The following is a 23407-nucleotide window of genomic DNA, read 5'->3' on the forward strand; positions in this document are numbered from 1 at the left end:
AAAATTCATAAGATTATAGAAAGAAAGAAAATTGAATAGAGGGAGGTCGTTGGAGTTTGGTTAGTGCCGAAGGATCCGCGCCCCTCTCTAACAAATGAATACATTATGTATGCGTACATAATTATTCGAAATGGAAAATTAATTAAATTACTTAAGTACCCAAGTAAATAAAAGAAAATAGAAAATTCGCGATGAACATAAATAATTGAAGCTGGTGGTTGAAAAAAGCAAAATAGTCAATCCTAGTATGGCAGGTATGTGATACTTACTGCATATCATCCGGTTCGGGGTTAAGTACTGCACGGATTCGCCGACTGATTTCAGACGGTTGGGGGTAATATCATCGGACGATGTGCTTATGCTGGGCGATGGCTCCAATCTGAGGCTGTTTGTTTGTTTTCCCTCTCTTAATCCATGCACAATCAATCAATTTTTTTTTGTCGCAATAGATATATATATGCTATGACCAACCCCCCGAAAACTTATTCTAGTATTTGAATTCAAGGATAAAATGACCGCAATCAATCTCCTTCGTCATAAGAGATTACAATGACTTTGAGGTTGTACTATTTGGGACAAGTCGTTAAAAAAAGGCGAACTGATATCGTATGCAAACTTACAGGGGTCATAGCCAATGAGTCGTCTAATTAACCAATAGAATAAGAGTGACGTCCAAAATTATGGGCCAAGATCCTAGTCTGCATGACGGGAGTACCACGCGAGCACTCACAGCATGGAAGGACCCAGCCCAGCCGAGCAGTGAGCAGTTTTGGGTCTTGTCACTATTAAAGGGGGTACGCTTTGCGGGGGATTAAAACGTCCCGCCCTTCCGTTATAGGTACCTATTACATCTTCGCGTCGTACACGATCGAAGCATTACTTACGATCTATTATATGGTAAATTGAATCATTCGAAAACATGAAATCTTCTAGTATTTAAAATTTCGTTAGGAATTTGTGAGAGGAATAAATGACACAATTGAATTGACCGAAATGCAGCACTTCGTTCCCTGCGCGCAAACCTCCGTATGCCCCCAAAATATAGAACGCCTTGCTATGCAAACCCCTAATGCAAAGAACACCGTAGAAAATAGTTTCATGTGTCGGAATCGACATTTCTCGCCTTGCGCTTCCTTGGTTTTTTAAGCAACTTATCGACCTCTTTGGCTCCTCTTACTCTTAGGGTTGTCTCTTTCATGAGATCACCCCATAAAACTTCGCCATTGCAACTTGGGCATTGGCCAGATAAGGGAATAATAGCTTCCTCATCGGCCTCCTTTGCAAGCAAGTGCTGACTCCAACAAGATACATGCCCCGTACCTTCACATCCAGCATTCGAGCATGTCGCGTGAAGACCCTCGCCAAGTTCCATATGTTCCCCGCAGAAAACACAATCACCTTGTCTCTCAAAGTCATATATCGATCGTGTCTTGGTCGCATATTCTTTCATTGGCGCATAATCGAGTGGTAGCGCATGAATACCCCAGGGATGTTCTGTCCCTTCGCTGGTGCCCTCATTTTCTGTATTCTCCGAATTTGAACGCGGAGGTTCAAAATCTGTCGATATTCGAATCGTATCCCGGAGAGGTTCATTTACGGTTCGGCACCATTTCTTCCATTCCTCATAGACCTTAGGAACAAAAAAGTGTACGTTCAAAGGCAACCTAGCGAAACTAGGAACACGAAGTAAAAGGTGAAGGTTCGAGAGGATCGATGTTAAGTTGTGTGGTGGGCGTTTCGGATGACCGTTTCGCTTTGTACCCGACGATTTCGATATTCGAGATTCGGATGGGATATGTAATGTTAAATGAGAGTTGGTAAGAGCCCATCTCAAGAACAGTCAGCTTACAACATGAGGATTCAGATATAATCTTCAGGTATGCGACATACTCAAATTTCAGTGCAGCTACCATGCCAGGGAAACCCGAAACAAGACCAACCATTTCCCATGGTCTCAAGGTTTTACGTGACGTTCGTGCGGCGCCACCTTTAGCTACGCCATTATGTTGTTTAAGTCGGCGCGGGGGATTAGGAGTCGATCCGATATATAAGGAAGCATGTCGAACAGTCGATCGTAGGATATAGACAGTGTATAGTGGTGGGATCGGTTTTGACAAAGCCGGCATTTTTCAACCGGCGCGCCTCAACGATGAAGCTTCGAATTTTCGGGGGTGAGATAACGAAAGTAGTCTTTGTATGATATCAGATTTATTTCCATCGCGTGAGATTCATGCGATGATATCATCTATTGAATTTCATGTCAGAAGCAAGAAGGGCAGGGCGCCTCGAATATTTTGAAAGTCGAGGCTGCGATGTAATTATTTACATTTGCGTCACAGAAACAACAGCGCTTGAGATGGAAGGGAAGCTAGTGGGGTTAGGCCCACGCCCAGCGTAGGTACTAATTGATTATCGATAACACACCTGTGGAGCACCTGAAGTACTTAGGTACAACATCATAGTATTCATTATCATTATTCGAAGAAATGCGACGACTGTGCCAAATTAGAAGCAATCTGTCGGCGAATTGTGTCCTTGGTGGCTCTGACCAAGGCGACATGTAATTATCACTGTAAGTACACACATGTTTTACAATAGACCCTGCTTCTGCAAGTCGTAGTAAACCTTCTCCGGCATAACATTGCCTTCAGCGTCCTCCATCTGTACGACACTGCCGTCGTCTACCTTATCCTTTCGTTTATCCTTTTGGATCTTTTCCCATAACCTCAACGCCTCGTCGATACCTGTGATATCGCGAAATAAGCTCGTATTTGTGATTCCGAGACACTTCAAGCCGTAGATATGCCGTGCTTCATTAAAGTGCTTATCAAACGCTCTTCGTCCCATATACACAAAGTTACCGCATATTTCGCAAGGGAATTCGACACCAAGTCCGTGGAGCTTGTAAAGCCAAAATGGAATAGGTTTGCCGTCCCATGCAAGTGGAAGTTTGAGTGGGTTATAAATTCTGTCTTCGTCGTCATTGTCTTCTCCGTCTTCAGTATCTTTAGGTTGCGACGTGGTAGCCGTCGCGCTAAATAGGTTCTCCAGCTCCTGTTGCCTTTCGCGTTCCGTCATGCCTTGCTTTCGCTCGACGTTCACTCGGGTATCGCTTCGTTCAGTACTCATCGCACTCGCCAGGCGCTTCACTCGGAATTCCCTCTCGGCGATAGCGCGCTCTTTCAATCTGTATGTCGAAGTATTCCCCTTATGAGCACCATTGGCGGCGCCGGTTCCATCGTCGGATGCGCCTTGTAATCTTTGCGCTCGCTCTGTTGCTGCTCGTATGTGCTTCTTGCCCGAAAGATGACCCTTATATACATTTTCATTCTTGAACTCCTTTTCGCAATGGTCACACCATACCGCTTCCGCTGTTGAGGTTTGCTTGGAACCACCGCTAGACTTATTATTTGGTTCTTCATTCTTCCAGTCTGCGATCTCGTCCTTCTCCCAAGAAGCATCAAATTCCTTGTCGAAATCGGCAATCACCCTATCTATGTTTTCTAGAGGCCGCGTCTTTCGCATAAATGTTTCGAGATCCAAAGCGACTTGACCGACATATTTGAAATATTGGTCGGTCATTTTCTCAGACCTCTTCAATCCAGCAGCTCCTGGTGTGAAATTGTCGAAGGATTCTAGATATTGTAGATAACTCAATCTCTTCGCATTAGGAAGGTTGAGATACAACTCGTGGCACGTATGGAGATCAAAGAAACGACCGAACGCTTCTTCACCGGTAAACATAGTATCCACGATACTAGGTAGTAAATCGGCATCGGGTCCTCTCTTGGGTCGGTATGCACGTTCAAGATTCTCGACGGGTTCGTTGGGATATTTCGCATGGAAATTCTTTATGTCGGCAAGTTGTTTGTAAAACTCGTCCATGGGGTCGCCAGCCCCAATCTGTTGAATCTCACGCGATCTCGATCCATCGGCATCACGATAGATATTTAGAAGCTTTGTAGATTGTGAGGATATGCGGTCAAGGAACTGTGCTATTTGGTGATCTCGCGCTAATCGATCTCGTATCTAAAATGCAGGATTAGCGATGGCTTTTCGATATGGTTGACTGGAAAACTCACGTGTTTTGGTTCATCACTGATTCGATCTGCGATACCCTGCTCGAGGCGTTCCAGGTCCTCATGCAGGAACCTTTGCTCTTCTAAGAGCATATTGGGCGATTACTCTAGTTGACACTTCTTATAATTTTCTTGATAGTTGAGTTGAAGTTATGATAAGAGTGTATCTGAATTGAAATGCAGAACGGCGACCGAAACGGTAGAAAATGATGAAGATGAGGCTGGATAAGAAACTTGGTAGAGCCTTGACCTTAAATTTCTAAGGTCCAATTAGAATCATTTCCTCCATGCATGTATCTAGGTACCTAATCCATATCGCCGCTATCTACTATGTAGCTAACCCAATATGGTATGGGCTGTGGTAAGGCTCGGTGGGGCCATGGGCAAACAGCACCTAGTGGGGACATCCCCATAAAATTCTTGAACCATTCTTCGCTGCGAATTGATCAACTTAGCTTCGCATTTCCTTCAAATCAAGACATCAAATCCCCAACACGCTTCTCTCTCGCGTGTATCTCATATCACTTTATCTTCGATACTCATATTAATCGCCGTGAGCACGCGACATAAAAATATTCAATATGGCTGAAGGCGGTGGTGGTATCGATCGTCGCGCCGACGAGAAGATGGAATTTTCCACTTCCAAAGAGGTGACAGTTCATCCGACTTTCGAGTCCATGTCATTGAAGGGTATGAACTCTTCACCTTTCAGTTTTCTTCCTTTCATTGTCGCCTCTAATCGCTAACAATCGTATTGTTCTACAGAAAACCTCCTTCGTGGTATCTATGCGTACGGCTACGAGTCACCCTCCGCCGTTCAATCCCGAGCTATCGTCCAGATTTGTAAGGGACGCGACACGATCGCTCAAGCTCAATCTGGTACCGGAAAAACCGCGACATTTTCCATCTCAATGCTTCAAGTCATCGATACTGCGATCCGTGAAACCCAAGCTCTCGTGCTTTCCCCTACTCGCGAACTTGCGACTCAAATTCAATCCGTCGTCATGGCTCTTGGTGACTACATGAACGTCCAATGCCATGCTTGTATCGGCGGCACCAACGTTGGAGAAGATATTCGAAAGCTCGACTACGGCCAACACATCGTCTCTGGTACTCCCGGTCGCGTAGCCGACATGATTCGCCGCCGCCACCTACGAACCCGTCAGATCAAGATGCTTGTCCTTGACGAAGCTGACGAGTTACTCAACCAAGGTTTCCGAGAGCAGATCTACGATGTGTACCGATACCTACCCCCCGCTACTCAGGTTGTCGTTGTCTCGGCTACTCTTCCCTACGACGTTTTAGACATGACCACTAAATTCATGACGGATCCTGTTCGTATCCTTGTCAAGCGTGACGAATTGACGCTTGAAGGATTGAAGCAGTACTTCATCGCCGTTGAGAAAGAGGACTGGAAGTTTGATACCCTTTGCGATCTTTACGACACTCTAACAATCACCCAAGCCGTCATCTTTTGCAACACAAGACGAAAGGTGGATTGGTTGACAGATAAGATGCGCGAGGCGAACTTCACTGTCAGCAGCATGCATGGCGATATGCCCCAAAAGGAACGAGACAGCATTATGCAAGACTTTCGACAGGGCAGCAGCAGAGTCTTGATCTCGACCGACGTCTGGGCCCGTGGTATCGACGTCCAACAAGTCAGTTTAGTCATCAATTACGATTTGCCCAGTAACCGAGAGAATTACATCCATCGAATTGGTCGAAGTGGTCGTTTTGGTAGGAAGGGTGTCGCGATCAACTTTGTTACTAGTGAGGATGTTCGCATTCTCCGAGATATCGAACGTATGTGATTCCTCTATCCGATGTTATATGATATGACGCTGACAGACGATAGTGTACTACTCGACCCAGATCGATGAGATGCCTATGAATGTGGCGGATCTTATCACCTAGTCGTAAAATTCGCTCGCAAAGCTAGTTGGGAGTATGGCGATTCTGCTTATAACTGATTAAATCCTCGGCAGATGTGTTTGACGAGGGAAAAGGGTATGAACTGGTCGTGGGAGGAAAAGGGTATGTCGTTTATCAGTAAGTTACTTCGAGCCTAGCATTATCATCCCGAGATCGTACTGACTCACTTAGCGGCGCTCTAGTCCAGATTGCTTATGCTACGAAAATTCGATCGCGTTCTATGAATTCTCAGTTGCCAATTAATTGAATCAACCCTTATACTCCGGGAATTATTTTATAAGTTTAAACCGGAGCCGCATGAGACCGCTATCATCCGGCGAAGCCCTAATTCAACTACTGATTTCACGAAACAAATATGTGCCTCACAAGAGACGGTAATGGTTTACAAGCCTTCCTGATATAATTACAGAATTTATGAAACAGCAATGTTTTTGTAACGTAAAGCTCTGCATATGGATGAGACTTGAGCGTATTGTACTTGTTGAAAAGTATTATTGATCCGATCATTCGAGCGTTGGTTGGCTACACTGATGAGTCCTCGCATTCCAATATCAAGTAGATATTACCAGTGTCAAGCAATCTAGGCTTTTCGATGTCAAAATTAGGCCAGCCATAATGATATATCATCCTAACCCAGAGTCACAGTTTTCCATGAACACCCAAACCGCAGGTCGATCAAAAAGCAATCATTCCAATTGAAGTTCCATAACGGCCAAGGCACTTCCCAGCGGTTTCACCACATTAACGAGTTTCAATTTAGAGTCCGCCATTCTGAACAGTTCCTTCCAGTCATCCAGATCGCGCTCGACGCTATTGAAGAGAGCCATCATTGCGATATCCAACGTTCTACGAAGATACAGTCAGCTTAGCGTATAGAGAAAATGGAGCGAGGGATATCACCTGGTCTTGCGTTCCTCTAGCGTGCTCAATGTACCGCTGTGGATCGCAAGGTTATCCATGACCACGATCCTCGCCCTTGGTTTCTTTCTCACAGCGCACAATTGCGCCTGCAGAATACGTACGGCGTCCTTGTCTGAGTGGTGGTGTAATATGCGCCGAAGCAAATAGACATCTCCCTCGACAGTCTGCGGTGCAAAGAAGTCATACGTCATAAACTGAAAATGGTCGCCTTGCTTTTCGATATCCACATCTTCAGCAAGCGCCGTATTTGCATCTTGTACGATGAATTTCAGCCTAGGATTGCAAGACGCAATGGCTTTCGAGCAATGCCCGTTGCCTCCACCTACGTCAATCACGATCGTACCGGACGGCAATGAAACCCAGTCGAATCCAGCTACCAGATGCTCTACGCTCAGCTGTCGTCTTTTCGCCATGCCGGCCATCGCGCGAGCATACCGATCTGCTTTCATCGATTCTTCGGTTGTCTGTCGCTGCTGTGTAATGAATCCAAAGGCGGGTTGATCCAAGCCGTTAACTGCTAGATCAGTTGCTGCTTTCCCCTTCCCGCTCCTCACTGCTTGCAGTGCGCTGTTTCCAGCGATGCTCCCAGTTACGCCACTGCTACCACTGGCAATTGTGGTCCTGGCGCCGCTTCCGCCAGTAGACCATCTACGTCTCATGGCGCGCGCCTCTGTGAAGAATGCACTAGATCGCAACGACTCCTGAGTTAGCCACTCGACGGCGGCGCCTGTGTCCTCGTCAAGTAGAACGCGGGAATTACGGTTATGCGCGACGATACGGGTGCCGGGCTCCCGGAAGATGTGGTACGTCATGAGTAGCTGCAGCACACGGGTGCATTGCGAAGTGTCAACTCCGGCGGCATGCGCTAAATCCTCGTACGTGATCGGTGTACCGTCTGCGGGTACGAAAGAGGCCAGCCGAAAATGACATACATACTGCAAAGCTGCATGTACACGATGGCCTTGCGCGATGCCCATTACATCTACGACGAATTAGTATTCGATACATGGTTTCAAAGTTCATTGCGATCTATTTTAACCCTGTTCTAGGAATAAGGGTTGTTGAGTAAAGCACAAGAGATAAATCCGTGACATACTGTGCGACAGTCAGCTCAACAATTTTACGACCAAAATGATACTGCAAGCACTTTCAAATCGGAGAACATATTTCTGCCAACTTACCATTCTATAGGACCAGTTACCAAGTGGTTTAACTTATCGCAGGCTTCGAGGAGTTTTGATCTCGCAATGCTGAGGCTTTTATCGCCATGATAATCCGTGTAAGCATGCCGCGGTAGGCTCGTCTCAAGTATCTCTGCTTGTTGTCTGATAATATCTGCAAGCGCAGTAACTGTCATTTGATCACCCATCGGGACTGAAATTCAGTAAGGCACAGCTTCCAACCTCTCGATATTTATCTGCCTTATAGTCGTCAAGTTTTAGAAACACGGCTCCGAAGTCTGGCGAAGGTGATAGAAATGCAGGGTGCCCTCACATACATGTACAAAAGTACGTACAGTCTAGACACATAAAAGCCGCACGTGGCGTCCTACCACTTACATGTGTGTCGCACGGCTCCTTATCTGATAGCTACAAGGTATGCTACCAGACCCTCGGAGCGCGGAGTTATTCCCCAATGGCACCTATGGAGAGTACCCTATTGGTTGCGTAGCATACGGGGATCCCACGGGGATGAGGGCTAGACCATTCCTCAACCAAGAAAGAGAGCTTACTGTTAAATGTGTTAAGGGAAAATGTGCCGAATATGCGGTCCGTCCCGTCGAAGTGTAGTCAGACGCCTATGTATATTCTAGGAACCCGCGCCCCCGGACTTGGCATCATTTTACGTACGAAACTACTGTGCGTACAAGTATCTTGGCTATCGGATCAGGGTTTCGGAAAGCATCGTGTCTGATCTTATAAATCTTGATGTTGTACGCCAGTTATTTGATCTAGTTCTACTTGGCATCGGCTATTCTACTTCATTATTATCTCCGTACGGTTACGACAGCTCACTATGCTAGCATTCAGTAGCTACCTAGGTGGACATTCCAAGGGTTTCCATACGTCTCGTCATAACTAACTGTTCGTATGTGACTTTTCAAGATGAAAACCACACAGAAATAGGATAGTAACATTTTCCTAACTATTTGAGGAACTCGGGTATAATTCCATCCAGGCAAGTAATGATAAGGAACCCTTAAAATTCTGTGAATGGGGCTCTAGCCAAATTACAAATAAAACGATCGATATAACGCCGCCGGCCTTTGTGTCAATAGATACCGCTTGGTTCCCCCTTGTAAACTCCGGGTAATTCTTTATCACTAGAACAATAGACGCCCGTGAAAGAATTGGGCACGAACAATGCTATTGAGTTCATACTTATGAGATTAAGTATGCTAAGTAGTACTCATCCACCAACACATTTTACGTCGGCTGTAAGTATTATCTGTTCCTGGTATCAAAATGGCCTTATCTAACGAAGTGCGCATGCCCTCTTTCGAATTCACACCATTTGAAAAGGCCGAGTATATGAATGAAATATATACCCATCTTTGGCGCTGCGCAACCTTACTAAAGAATTTCGGGAATGGAGCTTCGGCAAGTGCTCTCGAAGAGGCTTATGATGAGGCTGACGACGCGTTGATAATTGCTCTGGAAGCAGAAGCCAGTGAGTCACCCCCTCTCGCACAATGCTACATATACAGAGGCCACGTCCTATGGGCTATGAAAAGATACGTTGAAGCTCGATTTGCATATGAAGATGCAATGAATATTCCAACCGAAAATTCGGTGGATCGTACTGCTTCGGAGCACGCGGCCGGTTGGGTGGTTCATATGGACAAGAAGATTCGCGAAACGAAGAGGAATGCCGGTATATGGACGGCCCATCAAAGAAACTCTGCTCCTAAAGAGCAAGAGGTGTCAATTTATAAATGGCGTGAAGGGGAACGGAGACTATTCAATATTTCCTATGCCTGTCCTCCAATCCATGAGGTACTCGCCGGCAAGGTCTCTTGTGTTGAGACAGTTCAGATCCATCATCTTACTCGACCACAAAGACTTGTCGAATACGAAGGGGATTGGGTTTCAGAGATTATCCCTCGTCCTAGACCTGCACGAAGGGCATTATCGAGCCGAACTCCATCCCGTGTCAATTCTAGTTAGCGCATCAAAAGCATCTCATAAGTATAAAAAACGATAATAGCGATTGCAATTCCCCTGTACAATACAATTCCACGTGTTATGTGCATTGTACTGCCGTTTTAGTTGCACCGAACGTTGCCCTTAGCCGTTTGATGTATATTATCGTGTTAGCAAGGTTAGTCTCGAGTGATATTAACCCAAGATATCTGAATTTAATTAATAATTATCCTTATTTTACTTAAGTCATGACTATTAGTTACTCATTGCGCTCATGTCCGCTTCGCTCCCCAACTCATTTTCTTGCATCAAAGCATATTACCAGGCTAACATTTCATATAAATATGTCGTAATTCAATCCTCATACCTCATCAATATCCAATTGCATCAAGTGGTTACACAACGGATGTAGTGCGGACGTGACCACGGTAAGAGAAGTGCCAATCATAGACAACATTGAAAAGGAGGAAGAAGCTAGTGTATTTTAGCAAACGTTCATCAACATATCTAGGCGAAATGTACTTACAAGGCGATGAAACTGAAAGCTTCGACGGTGTGAGCCAGTGCACCAGCATAATCAGAACTCCAATCCTCGGCGGTGAACACAACTACAACGAGCCAGAGATAGGAGAAGATTATGTTGAATATGAGAGTGTAGCCTGGATATGTGCCAAGGACGAAGGAGGCCAGGAAGAATGCAACAGTGAGGACGGACTATAGAGATTGTGACTGTTAGTTGGCATTCATTCGCAAGTTGGATTTGTTGTGCAATTGCTGGTTGTGTAAAACTTACAATGACTTCCTCGTAGATTATATGGTTACCAACAGACGAGCTTTCACTGATGAAGTAGCTAGTAATTCCCATCACAATTATAGAGCTAATCCATACGAGGGCGTTCGAAACGAGAAAGAATGGAGGAAGCGCAAAGCGCGATGTGGCATTGGTTCGAGCCATTGTAGATATTGTTGGTGAGGACGTAGTATAGTAGTGATATGAATATAATAGGGGAACTTTACAGTAACCAATAGCGCATTCAATGTACCTACGGAGATTCGTCAACGTTTAAGTAATGAAGGAAGAAGTAGACAATGGAGCCTTATTATATACACTTCATCTAAATCGGATAACGGCATGCTTGCGTCTTCAATATCAGACCGTTCTTCCTGCACAACTACACGTCAACATGTCATGGGATACCAGAACGTTCCTTTTCTTGATTCGGGGGAGGTGATGCACCACAGGGGCCTATTAACAGGCTGGAATAGCGCTGTAGACCGCAAGTTGGCGGACGCTAATGCACTGTAGATCTGTTTTGCCAAGCTGTTGTAGGTCTGGCATAACCAATGCCGACGAATGAGGCTCAATCCTGGGAAGATAGAATACGTCATAAAATCACCAGACTTACAAGATCATAAAGAGAGTAATATAGGACTGAATCGGATCGAATTGATGCATTTTACCCCTCGTCTCGTTATTTGCTACGTAATACACTTCGATTGTCTAATAACATGAGTTCCCTGTCTCGTCTGAGTCGATTCATTGACCTGGACAGCACGGGCCTTAGGCGCATACGGCGCACACAGTGTACATCCGACATGCACCTAAGCTGTGCAATTCGCCCTAATATCCCTACGTACTCAGCGTATAACTTACCCTATTTTGCTCTCTTAATACAGAATCACCTATGCTCACCCGACGAAGAAGGGCTTGTTGCAATTAATGCAGGAGTAAATTCGTCCTTCCATGGGGTTGGGTTGATATTTTATATTAGTGGCTGTATCATCAGCCAATCCGTCCTTTCCTAATTGCTGTTTGAGACCCAATTAGGCTTTCATGATAATTTTCTTATTCCGTCAGCTTGTATGTCTTACCTGGATAGGTACCTTGGTACTCGGGTACTCGCTATTCGGCTCCAGACTTTCTTAACAGGGGTATTATTACAATATTTAGACTAACCTAATAAGGCCATTAGTAACATCAATATCGATAGTGCTGACAAATCCCACGATGACTTGGAAGTAATAGAATAGTGAGAATCGGCGGCATATGCGACTTCGACACGAAGTTCTCAAAATTCTACAAAAACATCATTAATCTCAATCAAAGGCCTTTTGACAATGTCGCTAAATGTTATAACGTCGGATGTGATTCATTTCTGTAACATATGTAGTAAACCTATCGCTACAGGTTAGCCCATCTCTACGAAGGAGAAAACTCGCAAGTGAAAATCCACTAATAATGATTTGTCAGAATCCGCTTATAAACGGCATTTATCATATTGCCGCAGAACTCAAGGCCGTCCTAGAAAGCGACCACGTTCTTGCAAAGAATGCCACTCCGCAAAGGCCAAATGTAGTTTTGAATCGGAGTGTTCACGTTGCAAAGCCAAAGGCCTTTATTGTGTTTATGAGCAGCCTGGTGCTTCTGCTCTTATCATCAATGCAAACAACAACTATGGCTCTGTGTCAAGCTCCCCAAATAGCTATCCGGACCCCTTTTACCAACCTCCGCCTTACTGCGATTTTGGTTCCCCAAGTAGCCTACCCTTACCGTCTACATCGCCTCGGTCGATACTTGAGCTTCGAGCTGACCCGGTAGCCCGACATGGCGCTGGTTTCATCCTAGAGTCTATACGAAGCCTTCCTCTTATGATGATAAGCAGAGAGACATTTTCATGGTACACACACGGCCATTGGTATCAATCTAAGCTTCCTCAGACCATCGTTAGGTGTTCGGAGTTAGCGACTTTATATGCCGAACGCCGACCATCTCCGAGGGACCCTTTTTGGACGTTACTAGAAGAGGAGAACCGGCGACTTCTTCAAGATCTTCCTAACTGCTCTTTACGAGATATGGTATTTGCGATGCAAGTCCAGATCATATACATGATCATGTTCGCTCTAGGCCATGCCTCCCTAGCCGAAATTCCCCAGGTACGCCTGCAGATGCTTATGACATTCGATGTAAGTTCGAATAGATCCCTACGCATACCTAGGTACTGACTGAGGATTGATCTGGTTAGCTTTATGGTATTAAGGCAACTGAGATGGATAATAACGTGTGGTTCCCGCCTGAGAGATTAGATGACCCCAACGTAACCTGGGAAGATTGGATTTTTGCTGAAGTCCGACGAAGGTACGATGGCCCTCCTCCTCTCATCATATGGATTACCCATTCTAACCTCTGATTAGGTTAGCTATCACTTGGTTTCTACTCAGCCGGGTGATGGATCTCAAATTCGGGGTTATGTGTCCCAGCGTTAGCAATTGTCGCTCGCTTCCTCTCCCTGCTCCGGACTCCATCTGGAATGCTAGAACACGAGAAGAGTGGGAATCATCTCGCAAGGTCCACTCGAATTGTTGCTGGGAATCCTTGAAATCATTTGGAGACCTGATAACCGCCCGTTCATACCCTCCCGACTCGGAACCTTTTCAACAGCTTAACAAATGGCATGCAAATTGCGACAAATTGGGGCTCCTCCTAACTCTAGCAACGAGTATGGTCTGAACTATAGTGCATGGCCTAAATTAAATAAAAATTGGTACTCCGATTAAGATTTCGGGCGTTGCAATTTTCTAGCAGAGTTAACGAGGGTCAATCTAACGTCGCGCCATTATTATATATAGAATAGGGATAAATGGTTATACCGGGAGCTCTTTTCTAAATCATGTCACGATCAAATATTCTTACTATCCGCAATCAGAAATCAGAGCATGAATAGTATTCATTGAGGTCAATCTAGAGTCAGCCTAGAAGCTTGAGAAACTATCTCACCACTTCGGCCACGAACATATAGGCCCTTTATCATCAACATCAACTCAATCCTTGTGGAAATAAGGATGAAGGAACAAATCAGCCTTAGGATCGCCTAGCCAGGCAAAGTGAAACAAAAGAAATAAAGGAAATAAAAGACTGCCAACCCCCAATCACGGTCGAGGCAGAAAGCATAAAAACCACCCCCTAGACCCTAGCGTATAGCTTAGCATCGTGAACTGGAGATACTCATAAAGACATCTTAGTAGTCACCATCGTCTTTCTCGTTTTCGTCACCTTCCTCCCCTTCCTCGACTTCCTCGACTTCATCCTCTTCGTCGTTCTCCTCGTTTTCGCCATTTTCTTACTTTTTGCCCTGTCCCTTCTTCGGCTCCTTCGCACCAGCATTGTGATCTTTAGAAATATGGTTTTGACGTGCTCTATAAGATTCGAACTTATCTCCACACAGATGGCAAGCCACTTTCTCGTCTAAAATCGCGGCTTGGAGACGGTAATGCGAGTTGGGATCGTGTTTGTCTCTGATGTGTCGGGTAAGCCCGGCTTTGGCCTTGTACGCAGGTTGGTCGCAATAGGGGCATTTGAACTTGCCCCCCTCTTTCGATTTCTGGCGTCGGTGGTTCTCCTTGTGTACGTCTAGGAGGTGATTATTCCGATCAACGACATGGACGAATTCCATGGAGCAACGACGACACTTGTGGAGAGGCCGCTGCTGCTGCGGGGGCTGTGGTTGTGCGGTCTCGGTTGCCTGATGTACAGGAGGGAGATTGGCAAAGTGGATAGCCGTAACAGAAACTCCGGGGTTGGCGGGAGTTTGGGTACCGTACTGATCATCGGAGACGAAGTTCCATTGCGATTGGAAGCTCTCCTGGTTCGATGAAGTGGTCGACTCGTGATTATTACTAGCGATGCGGAAAGAACCGTCCGCTACATGCGAATTTGCATTCCCATCGAAGCCGGGATGGAATCCCCATTTAGGTACAAAGTCATTGGTACCGGGGTCGGTCTGCTGTCGTCCGTGGGGCTGGGGGTAGTCGTAGGCGGTTGGGTAACCCTCAAGGGAACCCCAATGGCCGACACGGTGGTCGTAGTAGTGGTCATAGAAGGGCTGGGGGTTATGAGTGGTAGGGATTTCGTAGTCGTCGGCGTTCCATTGTGTAGTTATTTGCTGATGGGAGTTTACAGGGGCGGAGTGTTGCGGTAGGTGAGGAAAATTGTTAGCAAAATCGCCATACTGGTAAACTGACGGATTTCCATCGAAGAACGACTCGTTAGTACTCTCGGTAATTTGCTGTTGGCCTAGCATGGCCTGGTCGTCGTTGCAGAGGGCTTCTGGGCTTCCCTCCTGTACTCCCGACAGTAAAACGGCGCTTCCCAACGAAGGATCAATTGGGACGGCTGGGAGAGGGACACTAGACTCGGAATCGTGCGTGTGGTGTAGAGCTTCCGGATACTCGTTGCAATCCGTAAAGGTTGCGCAGGGATGATTTACCAATTCATTAGTAATAGGGGAATATGCTGAGTTGTAGGAGAGATCCTCCTCCTCGTGATCGCCAGCGTGCTGGTTGTAGTGAGCCATTGTCAATGAATATTCAACTATGTGCTGATGAGTGTAGGATTATCGGTTGAGGATGAATGAGAATAGGTTAGATGGGGGCGGTAGAAAAGAAATTCTCTTGTACAAAAGGTTTTTTTCGTGGGACAGATTGTCAACTTTGGCAGCTCTTACCCGGGAAACCAAACAATGCCCTCTAGTAGCCCTATGCGGTCTGTGTTTTGGCCAGGTACCTATTTCTACCAGTAAATGTGCACTACAAGCGGGTACACACGCGCACCCCTCGCTCGATATGGCGCCTCTTGCCCGTTATGATCCCTTTTACTCAAAATTTGTAGAAAAGTGCTTGCGCTTTTGCTCGACATGGCGCCCCATGCACCGTAGTCCATGGGAAAGTACATGGCGCCTCTTACTCTTAATCGAGATGCGCCAACGGCGGCGAGTACCCCTCGTGTTTGGAAAGACTCCGGCGTTAATCCATTAACAAAATATTATCGTGGTGTCGAAGGGCATCCAATAAACAATGGGCCTTGCTGCCTTTATACTGATAGCCCCCTTCCAAGGCATCTACTCAGTTGGTTACATAGCCGTGTTCCCTCATGGTTCCTATTTACATATACTATTACTGTAAGTACCGAAATTTTGAATATCTTTTCTTATATGATTTGTAAATCTTGTCCTTGTATTTTTGCCCTCGCTGACTTAAATACGATTTATTTGCAGTTGTAACTACTACGCCGAATAAATTTGCCAACTCCTATCAGCCCAAGTAGTGCCTGCTCTTATCGCAATGAGAGAAACTAGGTCCATTCATGCCAATTTGGGTCGAAAATAGGGAGAAGACCGTCCTTCTCGAATTGCGGCCCCTCGGCATCAAGTATGAATCCCATTTCGCATCTATCGAAATCAACCTTTCGCGATTTATCTTCGTAGAAAGCATCAAAGCGCGGAGAAAGCGCTTCTCTCAGGCTATCAACATTGCCGGCCGGGTGAAGAGCTTGCCAAGGACAAATGCACTCTTCTGCCTTACAACTCTTCAATACGAAGAGCAAGGAGTCCAACCTGCTAACGACCTTTTCAAATGGCGCGCCAGCTATCATTTCTGGAGCGACTTCGTCGGGATGCAAGAGATTGACCATTTGCCCCGGGTCCGTTTTTAGGTCGTGTAACTCGCGCTCGTTATTACACCAAACCTGATAATGGAGGTCATACTCCGTACTAATGACACGGAGAGCCTTGTAAGTATTGTTCATATGAAGCCTCGGATATGAATCGAGCACTTGACCCTCATTAGAGGCGAATCCCCAGTGTTCCACTGTTACGTGTTCATGGCGGGTTTCGGCAGCCTGCGCCAAGCTTTCCTCCGTAAGTGGGATTGAAAGTCCATCGAAGTCATCCCTCAAAGGGGCACCTACTAATTCTAGGATAGTAGGTGCGAGATCGGTATGGGTGGTTATAATATCAGTTTCCGAACTCTCGGGAACTCCGGGGCCCCTGATTATCAATGGGATATTGATGTCCTCCTCGAAGCTGCATTGCTTGGCGGGCTGCATCCGATGTTGACCAATATGATACCCATTATCCGTCGTGTAAATGATATATGTGTTGTCGAGTAATTTCAAATCTTCTAAGCGGCTAAATATGGAATCAACCATTTCGTCAACGCTTTGGAGGGTTCGGAGTCGTTGTCTATAATAATGGTCATTGTAATCAACAGTCTCCTGGCTCTGCATGGGTAGCTTTCGAATCCAACTAGCGCCTGATGGCTTATCGGGGTTGAAATTTGCGGTTCTCGGAACCTTGACGCCTTCGAAAAGCTTGGCATGTCTTTCCGCTGGCACCGGTGGTGAGAAGTCAACCTCTGTTAGGTCACTATGATTGCCGTCCTTAAAGCCAGGAGCCCAAATATTCGCATGTGGGCCGATGGGCGCAATTCCTAAGAAGAATGGCTTTTCTGCTTCAACCGCTTCATCTAGAAGGCCCAATGCCTTCTCTGCTAGCACATCAACGCTGTGCCGCCCTTCATAACTGACTGGTGGGTCTTGGTTTCGCTGATAAGTCGAATTCATATAGGAGTATGTGAACGGATCAAGCAGGAAATCCTTGAAACGTAATCAGCTAATAGTTCATATTCTTTTTAGTGACAAACTCACAGAAGAAGTCCAGCCAGCCGCATATGGAGAGTGGTAGTTTTGGACAGAGTGCGCATTAAATAATTTGCCAGTATAGTACGTATTGTAGCCATGATTTTGTAGCCAGACAGGAAGATATTTATCATTAAGTCCTTGACTGACGAATTTTGGATAACCTCCGTACGGAGGTACTACATTAGTAACATTCGTGTTATGCGACAATTTCCCAGAGAAAATAGTGACCCGTGAAGGGCAACAAAGAGCGGTGGTGCAAAAATGTCGTTTGAAGGACGTGCCATGTTTCGTTAAGTGTTGATCCACGAAAGGCATATACTCAAGAGAGTTCAAATGAAGATCTTGATCGTCCGTAAGTATGAATATGATATTTGGTTGCTGTCGTAGTTGAGTTGTTTTGCTATCCTCAAGTACCATGGGTTTTTGGTCGGCCGGTCCAAAAATGTTGCCATATACCACATATGGGTAATATAGCATCGCCAAGAAGAGGCAACAACCCAGCGATGCCATGGTGTTTATTGCCGCAATTGCGCAATCCAGGAACTTTGGCTAGAATAAGGCGACAAGTGAATAGTAGTTATCTAAATGTAGGTAGGTAAATACCCTGGGAGGTACTAGGCGATTATTAGTCCAATAATCGAAACGGTGCTGGGCTAAGATGTAGCTACTGCTGATGGCGTTTCCATTATTCCCACAAGGAACGGAGAGCTATAGGGTGGTGAGAATTAGTAGAAGGGTCCACTCGCACCGTCGGTAAGGTGCCGTACTTACCTATGGAGCTAGGCGAAGCGAAACGACAAGGTCCGACCAAAGATCGGCTTGGGACGCATCAATGGTAAGTCGCAATTATATTGTTTCGGGGTAAGGTGAGATTGTTCGTATATTACCGTGGTAGTCCCCTCATTTCGCAGTATATACCTAGGTATCCAGGGCTACCTAGTAGAAAGCTAATAGAAATAGGTATAAGTAATGCGGCACAGCTGAGTTTTTTATTTTCAGCCCGAGGTCACCAACCTCTCTGCCGTGGCTCTGACGGCGAAGAATATTCTACCCCGCATTCTTGATATAGATAGATCTGTAGATGCATTGGAACGTTCAGGGACTCTTGGGACCTTCCATGTTGCTTACCCAGAACCAATGAGCGTGTGGGAGGCATTTGTTGAGCGCTGAGTGTAGTCCTCTACCCACCAATCACTCTTATCTGAGTAACCTAAACACAATTAGCTTCTACTACTATCTTACAATGACGACCGTCGTTCCGGTAGGAGTATCTGAGAAGTTGCACTTAGCCGACGATGAACTCGGACCTGATGAGGAAAGGATTGATAATGCGATCCCTCCTCTCGGAAAGCCTGAAACGCACAGGCGATTTTGGTTCCAGAAGTCGAAACATCGCAATCCAGACGACATCGCGACTCAGGTATGATAATGTGGAGAATAAAATGTCGAATACCTTCTAATGCTAACGATTCATAGCCGAGCGTCTACGATAACCCAGACATAGCGGCCCAATATAAGCCTCATGATGACTGGTGAGATGGATTTGAATAAAATGTGGGGTACTTGCTAACATCAGATAGGGAGAACCTTCATCGATTCGATCCAAGGGCGCGATGGACTTGGGCGGAAGAAAGTAAACTTGTCCGGAAGATCGATTTTCGCATCATGGTCTGGACGGCGCTCATGTTTACGGCGATGGAGTTGGACAGAGCCAACCTTTCTCAAGGGTTGACCGATAACTTCTTGGAGGATATGGGAATGACCACGAACGGTATGAGTTGCTTAACCCTTGAACCTATGTAGAGGCTGAAGCTGATTGCAAATAGACTATAATCTCGGAAACACGGTCTACGCCGTGTGTTTCTTGGCTGGCGAGTTCCCAGCGCAACTGTTGGCAAAGTGGCTCGGCCCCGATAGATGGATCCCTTCTCAGATTTTATTGTTCTCCGTCGTCTCAGCATCGCAGTTTGCCCTCAGTGGTCGACCATCGTTCCTCGTTTGTCGCGCGCTGCTGGCATTTCTGCAAGGAGGCTTCATCCCAGAATGTGTTTTATACCTTTCTTATTTCTATAAGCACCACGAATTAACTATCCGACTTGGCTTCTTCTGGACCGGTATGATGATGGCAGATATATTAGCTGCTGTCATCGCGTTTGGGCTACTCCATATGCGAGGAGTTGAGGGTCGCTCGGGTTGGCGGTGGTTATTCCTTATTGAGGTGAGATTGAATGTCCACAACGTCCGATTAATTCTAACCGAATCTTCAAGGGGCTTGTTACTGGAATTGTTGGTATCCTATCGTACGTCATGATGCCGCCAGGTCCAACTCAGACGGCAGGTTGGTCCCGAGGAAAGAATGGATGGTTCACCGCACGGTATATTGTTACCCCACTACCTAAATCCAACCTAGTAGATGCTAAGTCGTGTTAGTGAGGAAACAATCATGGTCAATAGAATCATCCGAGACGACCCTAGCAAAGGAACGATGCATAACAGACAACCCATCACACCGAAACTCTTATGGAAGAGTTTGACGGATGTAGACTTATGGTAAGTGTTCTGGGTCTTTCAATCTGATTTGGAACTGACAAGAATCAAGGCCACTCTATTGTATCGGGTTGACCTTTAACATCCCAACCTTTTCGCCACAACAATACCTTAACATCTCACTAAGGGGTCTCGGCTTCAGTACATTCCAGACGAATCTTCTGTCGATTCCATATCTTGTTCTAAAGAGTATGTGCGTTCTTTCCATGTGAGCGAGGATTTGCTGACGTGTACCTTAGTTATTAATATGATGGCTCTTTCTACTCTCGCGGAATACACTGGACAGCTTGCTGCATGCGCGTCAATTTTTCAAGTTTGGTGCCTACCATTCCTGATATACTTGCGAGTTGTTGATACCACAAAGGTATCGAAATGGTTAACGTGGGGAATGATTTCACTATTGCTGGCAGCGCCTCTTGGTAAGTGCCCATCTAGAACGTGTAGTAGAAACGTTGACTAATAAATCGCAGGTCATCCCGTACAAGTCGGATGGATCTCTCGAAATTCGAATACGGTTCGTTCGCGAGCGGTCGGCGCGGCCCTCTATAACATGTTTCTGCAATCAGGAGTTATAATCTCGTCGAATATATATCGATCCGATGACGCCCCGCTTTATAGACGAGGCAACTCGGTATTAATCGGGATACTAAGTCTAAACTTGGTACTTTATGCGTTGGCAAAAACATATTATGTCTGGCGTAACCGCGTGAGGGACCGCAAATGGAATTCCATGACGGCGGAAGAGCAGTTGGTTTATCTGGCGGACCATCAGGATGCCGGTAATAAGAGACTGGACTTTAGGCTTGCCTCTTAAAGTCGCGGGACTCTTAGGTCTGAAGAGCATCTGGTGAATTTGATAGGAGGCTCGCTTCTTGTACGTATCTCAATTGTCAGAGCATTTATCGTTCTAGTATTTGTTCTTTCCAAATACCGAGGGTACTCCCCACGTCAATACTGTGACATCATGTGGTTGAGTATGCTCTCACTCATACGAGTCATTTTACCTAATACCTTGTTGTTATTCACGGGTCATCTGATATACATCCATGCTCAAAGATGTTGTGTTGATGGTGAAAGTCAAATGCTTGTAATATAGCCATTGTGTAAGCGAGGGCCGCAAAGAGCACCATAATGTGCATGACCTGGTGACTAGCACCGAATATATCAAACACCCGAGGATACCATCGTTCCGGAAACTAGACCGCCATTAGAAATTGGGATATCAAACCTCGGTAAAGGGTGGTGCTAACCTTCGTAGCGTAGATAATTACGCCCGTACCATCGAAAAGTACGGTAGCTCCTATCCAACCAAATCCAACTCGGTGACTCTGCTCCTCAGAACCGTGTTTGAGAACGCCGATTAGGATAGGGGCAATGACGGAGCAGAATCCAAATGTCGCAAACAAGTAAGCCCGTATATGTCCAAGATGTGGTCCTCCTATCGATGGATGGAATGCCGCAAGCGAGCATAATACTGCAAGTATTGTATTAAGAGTCCAGTATGCGATCTGACCGCTCAAGTCGCACGGGATGCTGTAGTATATGAGGGGCACGTTCGCCCCCCACATCAGTAAAATGATGCCCTGGTAGTCAAGCTTAACGCCTAGGGAATACACAGCTTCACTATGACACATAAAAGTGTGAAAGCTAGATACCGGTTACGAAATTTGGTTAAGGAATCAACGAGTAGGTAAACTCACAAGGTTGAGAATGCGAAGCAAACGCCAACGCCCAGGAAGTATGTACTACAGACCAAGATGTCCGTTATAGTCGCTAGTTTGTACCGTGGTGGAACCTCAGTTTTAAAGACGTAAAGGGGTAGAGCTAGAAAGATCACAGCGCCGATTATATGAGAGAAAATGTTGACTACCATCTATTAGTAAAAAGGCACGGTATTTATCGGACTGATCGTCGACCGAACCTGTTTCGTTATGGATGTATGTCCAGCTGTGTAAACATGATGCCAAGGAATCGCATTCTGGTCGGTATCCAGTACGAATGTGTTCGCTTCCACGCCTAAATGTGGCATGTAAGCACTAAACCGCCTATAATTACAGCGCACGTCACCTACTGTTTCCAGGGAGCTATATGGCTTAGCTGTTAGCAGCCAAATCAACTGATAATTATATGCGACGAATACTGACGAAGATCCTCCCATTCTCGCAATTTTATTAATTTCTCAATATGCTGCTTGCTTGTTGCGCATTGTTCTGCTGAAGCCGTCTTGGGTTGCCGTCCTCGAATCCTCGAATTATTCGCAACTAGGGCCTGAAAGCCCGAGGCCCATCGCAAGGCCATCTTCCTCCACCCACTGTATCATACGTCTAGTACATATCGTGAGGTCGTGAATTCCGGCAAGAAGGATGCTTCCGCTAAAAGTATTGTACTTGTAATTGAGTATCACGCGGTGATAGAACGCTACCCGAGTCAATCGGCCAAGGAAAAAAGATATGGAATAGAAATTAAGCTGTGCTGGCCAGCAATAGTAGTAACAGTATGCATTAAATAACACGATGTAACCCCCCATACAAACCCTTGTCACTGCTGAAACAACTGCCAATACGGCGGAGTGACTCGCTAACATTTAGGAAGAGGTGACTAGAATAACGTCGCCGTGTATGGCACGTAGATAGGTGTAGGTGCCTCATTATTGTTACTTTGTCATCGGTCAAAAATAACTTCTTCGATCGTGATGTAGATTGGTGATGTGAGTCCGAAGTATTCCTCCTTTTCGAAGCTCCGAGGAACCCCCACCAAGAGCTCTATAGGGCGCCATTGGAAGCGCCATCAAGCCTCGTGGGGGCGGCATAAATCTCCCCATCCCTCCTATTCAGATTTTTGCTTTCCAAGCAAGCATGAACGCCAACGCTAACAATAGCCCAAATTGAATCGCTGAGGCGTCCCAATACTCTACACCTTCTGATAAGATCTTAGGTGGGCCAGAGCTTAAGTATCACTCCTACATATGGAGAAAAGTGTTCTCGTGGTGAACAGGTGTAGTGACTAGAAGACTCAGTGTGAAGGGGCTGCTGAAGCTGTAGGATAGGGTGGTGTGGTCTAAATACTGCCTGGAGGCAGGCTAGCACGTTGGCGCACACGCTAATATATCCCGTTTAGTGGGGTCTATAGCGCCTAACCTAAACCATAACAGCAAGTAGCATAGGTGCGCAACACCCTTAGGTTCATGCGTGTGCCTTGCAATAAAGCACCCCAACCGCGCTGTAACAAACCACCTAGCAACAAGCATTTTCAATTCAATACATACAACCATATCTCATATTGCTTCTTGGGGTATCTATAGTTTTCTA

The 23407-nt window shown here is 45.9% G+C and overlaps 11 protein-coding genes across 11 annotated transcripts; 4 read left to right on the plus strand and 7 right to left on the minus strand.

Moving 5' to 3' along the window:
• Positions 1 to 850: 850 nt before the first annotated feature.
• Positions 851 to 2374, minus strand: F4822DRAFT_397446 (uncharacterized protein). Its single transcript, XM_051457619.1, has 2 exons — positions 1891 to 2374; positions 851 to 1829 (listed from the first exon to the last, which is right to left on the minus strand). The coding sequence occupies exons 1-2, from the start codon at positions 2124 to 2126 to the stop codon at positions 1097 to 1099; spliced, it is 969 nt and encodes a 322-aa protein (XP_051317455.1). The 5' UTR covers positions 2127 to 2374; the 3' UTR covers positions 851 to 1096.
• Positions 2375 to 2424: 50 nt separating this feature from the next.
• On the minus strand, positions 2425 to 4295 carry F4822DRAFT_397448 (uncharacterized protein). The gene is made up of 2 exons (XM_051457620.1): positions 4083 to 4295; positions 2425 to 4029 (listed from the first exon to the last, which is right to left on the minus strand). The coding sequence occupies exons 1-2, from the start codon at positions 4170 to 4172 to the stop codon at positions 2590 to 2592; spliced, it is 1530 nt and encodes a 509-aa protein (XP_051317456.1). The 5' UTR covers positions 4173 to 4295; the 3' UTR covers positions 2425 to 2589.
• A 365-nt stretch (positions 4296 to 4660) lies between these two features.
• Positions 4661 to 5996, plus strand: F4822DRAFT_436821 (DEAD-domain-containing protein; the record flags this gene model as incomplete). Its single annotated transcript, XM_051462343.1, has 3 exons — positions 4661 to 4769; positions 4845 to 5885; positions 5938 to 5996. The coding sequence occupies 3 exons, from the start codon at positions 4661 to 4663 to the stop codon at positions 5994 to 5996; spliced, it is 1209 nt and encodes a 402-aa protein (XP_051317457.1).
• Positions 5997 to 6839: 843 nt separating this feature from the next.
• F4822DRAFT_397451 (S-adenosyl-L-methionine-dependent methyltransferase) lies at positions 6840 to 8460 on the minus strand. Its single transcript, XM_051457621.1, has 2 exons — positions 8118 to 8460; positions 6840 to 7917 (listed from the first exon to the last, which is right to left on the minus strand). Exons 1-2 carry the CDS (start codon positions 8302 to 8304, stop codon positions 6911 to 6913), a joined length of 1194 nt encoding a protein of 397 aa, XP_051317458.1. The 5' UTR covers positions 8305 to 8460; the 3' UTR covers positions 6840 to 6910.
• A 770-nt stretch (positions 8461 to 9230) lies between these two features.
• Positions 9231 to 10107, plus strand: F4822DRAFT_397453 (uncharacterized protein). Its single transcript, XM_051457622.1, has one exon. It carries the CDS (start codon positions 9401 to 9403, stop codon positions 10100 to 10102), a length of 702 nt encoding a protein of 233 aa, XP_051317459.1. The 5' UTR covers positions 9231 to 9400; the 3' UTR covers positions 10103 to 10107.
• A 200-nt stretch (positions 10108 to 10307) lies between these two features.
• On the minus strand, positions 10308 to 11496 carry F4822DRAFT_397454 (uncharacterized protein). Its single transcript, XM_051457623.1, has 3 exons — positions 10872 to 11496; positions 10605 to 10792; positions 10308 to 10552 (listed from the first exon to the last, which is right to left on the minus strand). The coding sequence occupies exons 1-3, from the start codon at positions 11031 to 11033 to the stop codon at positions 10474 to 10476; spliced, it is 429 nt and encodes a 142-aa protein (XP_051317460.1). The 5' UTR covers positions 11034 to 11496; the 3' UTR covers positions 10308 to 10473.
• A 643-nt stretch (positions 11497 to 12139) lies between these two features.
• On the plus strand, positions 12140 to 13891 carry F4822DRAFT_192817 (uncharacterized protein). Its single transcript, XM_051453591.1, has 4 exons — positions 12140 to 12266; positions 12330 to 13042; positions 13102 to 13214; positions 13271 to 13891. Exons 1-4 carry the CDS (start codon positions 12197 to 12199, stop codon positions 13584 to 13586), a joined length of 1212 nt encoding a protein of 403 aa, XP_051317461.1. The 5' UTR covers positions 12140 to 12196; the 3' UTR covers positions 13587 to 13891.
• A 305-nt stretch (positions 13892 to 14196) lies between these two features.
• F4822DRAFT_427545 (uncharacterized protein) lies at positions 14197 to 15429 on the minus strand (the record flags this gene model as incomplete). Its single annotated transcript, XM_051460765.1, has 1 exon — positions 14197 to 15429. The coding sequence occupies one exon, from the start codon at positions 15427 to 15429 to the stop codon at positions 14197 to 14199; it is 1233 nt and encodes a 410-aa protein (XP_051317462.1).
• Positions 15430 to 16205: 776 nt separating this feature from the next.
• On the minus strand, positions 16206 to 17969 carry F4822DRAFT_436823 (Arylsulphatase; the record flags this gene model as incomplete). The annotated part of the gene is made up of 2 exons (XM_051462344.1): positions 16206 to 17507; positions 17559 to 17969. The coding sequence occupies 2 exons, from the start codon at positions 17967 to 17969 to the stop codon at positions 16206 to 16208; spliced, it is 1713 nt and encodes a 570-aa protein (XP_051317463.1).
• Positions 17970 to 18266: 297 nt separating this feature from the next.
• Positions 18267 to 21017, plus strand: F4822DRAFT_192908 (MFS general substrate transporter). Its single transcript, XM_051453594.1, has 9 exons — positions 18267 to 18972; positions 19029 to 19084; positions 19133 to 19323; positions 19379 to 19770; positions 19821 to 19927; positions 19983 to 20102; positions 20152 to 20288; positions 20339 to 20518; positions 20570 to 21017. Exons 1-9 carry the CDS (start codon positions 18796 to 18798, stop codon positions 20911 to 20913), a joined length of 1704 nt encoding a protein of 567 aa, XP_051317464.1. The 5' UTR covers positions 18267 to 18795; the 3' UTR covers positions 20914 to 21017.
• F4822DRAFT_192831 (hemolysin-III channel protein-like protein Izh2) lies at positions 21018 to 23108 on the minus strand. The gene is made up of 6 exons (XM_051453592.1): positions 22244 to 23108; positions 22171 to 22183; positions 22021 to 22115; positions 21800 to 21965; positions 21350 to 21746; positions 21018 to 21295 (listed from the first exon to the last, which is right to left on the minus strand). The coding sequence occupies exons 1-6, from the start codon at positions 22395 to 22397 to the stop codon at positions 21122 to 21124; spliced, it is 999 nt and encodes a 332-aa protein (XP_051317465.1). The 5' UTR covers positions 22398 to 23108; the 3' UTR covers positions 21018 to 21121.
• Positions 23109 to 23407: the final 299 nt, after the last annotated feature.

The sequence above is a fragment of the Hypoxylon trugodes genome (assembly GCF_022578975.1).
Source record: "Hypoxylon trugodes strain CBS 135444 unplaced genomic scaffold F4822scaffold_3, whole genome shotgun sequence".
Classification (NCBI taxonomy): Eukaryota; Fungi; Ascomycota; class Sordariomycetes; order Xylariales; family Hypoxylaceae; genus Hypoxylon; species Hypoxylon trugodes.

What these genes read in the sequence shown, in the direction of transcription:
- F4822DRAFT_192908 (XM_051453594.1), top strand. Translation starts at nt 18,796, where the DNA reads ATGACGACCGTCGTTCCGGTAGGAGTATCTGAGAAGTTGCACTTAGCC. An exon ending in CAGACGACATCGCGACTCAG is followed by an intron (nt 18,973 to 19,028) that starts GTATGATAATGT and finishes AACGATTCATAG; the next exon opens with CCGAGCGTCTACGATAACCC. An exon ending in AATGGATGGTTCACCGCACG is followed by an intron (nt 19,928 to 19,982) that starts GTATATTGTTAC and finishes AAGTCGTGTTAG; the next exon opens with TGAGGAAACAATCATGGTCA.
- F4822DRAFT_192831 (XM_051453592.1), bottom strand. Translation starts at nt 22,397, where the DNA reads ATGGCCTTGCGATGGGCCTCGGGCTTTCAGGCCCTAGTTGCGAATAAT. An exon ending in TGCTTCGCATTCTCAACCTT is followed by an intron (nt 21,747 to 21,799) that starts GTGAGTTTACCT and finishes ACCGGTATCTAG; the next exon opens with CTTTCACACTTTTATGTGTC. An exon ending in TAATTATCTACGCTACGAAG is followed by an intron (nt 21,296 to 21,349) that starts GTTAGCACCACC and finishes ATGGCGGTCTAG; the next exon opens with TTTCCGGAACGATGGTATCC.
- F4822DRAFT_192817 (XM_051453591.1), top strand. Translation starts at nt 12,197, where the DNA reads ATGTCGCTAAATGTTATAACGTCGGATGTGATTCATTTCTGTAACATA. An exon ending in TAGTAAACCTATCGCTACAG is followed by an intron (nt 12,267 to 12,329) that starts GTTAGCCCATCT and finishes ATGATTTGTCAG; the next exon opens with AATCCGCTTATAAACGGCAT. An exon ending in TTTGCTGAAGTCCGACGAAG is followed by an intron (nt 13,215 to 13,270) that starts GTACGATGGCCC and finishes ACCTCTGATTAG; the next exon opens with GTTAGCTATCACTTGGTTTC.
- F4822DRAFT_397451 (XM_051457621.1), bottom strand. Translation starts at nt 8,304, where the DNA reads ATGGGTGATCAAATGACAGTTACTGCGCTTGCAGATATTATCAGACAA. An exon ending in GGTAACTGGTCCTATAGAAT is followed by an intron (nt 7,918 to 8,117) that starts GGTAAGTTGGCA and finishes AATTCGTCGTAG; the next exon opens with ATGTAATGGGCATCGCGCAA.
- F4822DRAFT_397453 (XM_051457622.1), top strand. Translation starts at nt 9,401, where the DNA reads ATGGCCTTATCTAACGAAGTGCGCATGCCCTCTTTCGAATTCACACCA.
- F4822DRAFT_397454 (XM_051457623.1), bottom strand. Translation starts at nt 11,033, where the DNA reads ATGGCTCGAACCAATGCCACATCGCGCTTTGCGCTTCCTCCATTCTTT. An exon ending in TAATCTACGAGGAAGTCATT is followed by an intron (nt 10,793 to 10,871) that starts GTAAGTTTTACA and finishes CAATCTCTATAG; the next exon opens with TCCGTCCTCACTGTTGCATT. An exon ending in GCTTTCAGTTTCATCGCCTT is followed by an intron (nt 10,553 to 10,604) that starts GTAAGTACATTT and finishes AAAATACACTAG; the next exon opens with CTTCTTCCTCCTTTTCAATG.
- F4822DRAFT_397446 (XM_051457619.1), bottom strand. Translation starts at nt 2,126, where the DNA reads ATGCCGGCTTTGTCAAAACCGATCCCACCACTATACACTGTCTATATC. An exon ending in GTAGCTGCACTGAAATTTGA is followed by an intron (nt 1,830 to 1,890) that starts GTATGTCGCATA and finishes ACTGTTCTTGAG; the next exon opens with ATGGGCTCTTACCAACTCTC.
- F4822DRAFT_397448 (XM_051457620.1), bottom strand. Translation starts at nt 4,172, where the DNA reads ATGCTCTTAGAAGAGCAAAGGTTCCTGCATGAGGACCTGGAACGCCTC. An exon ending in TCAGTGATGAACCAAAACAC is followed by an intron (nt 4,030 to 4,082) that starts GTGAGTTTTCCA and finishes CCTGCATTTTAG; the next exon opens with ATACGAGATCGATTAGCGCG.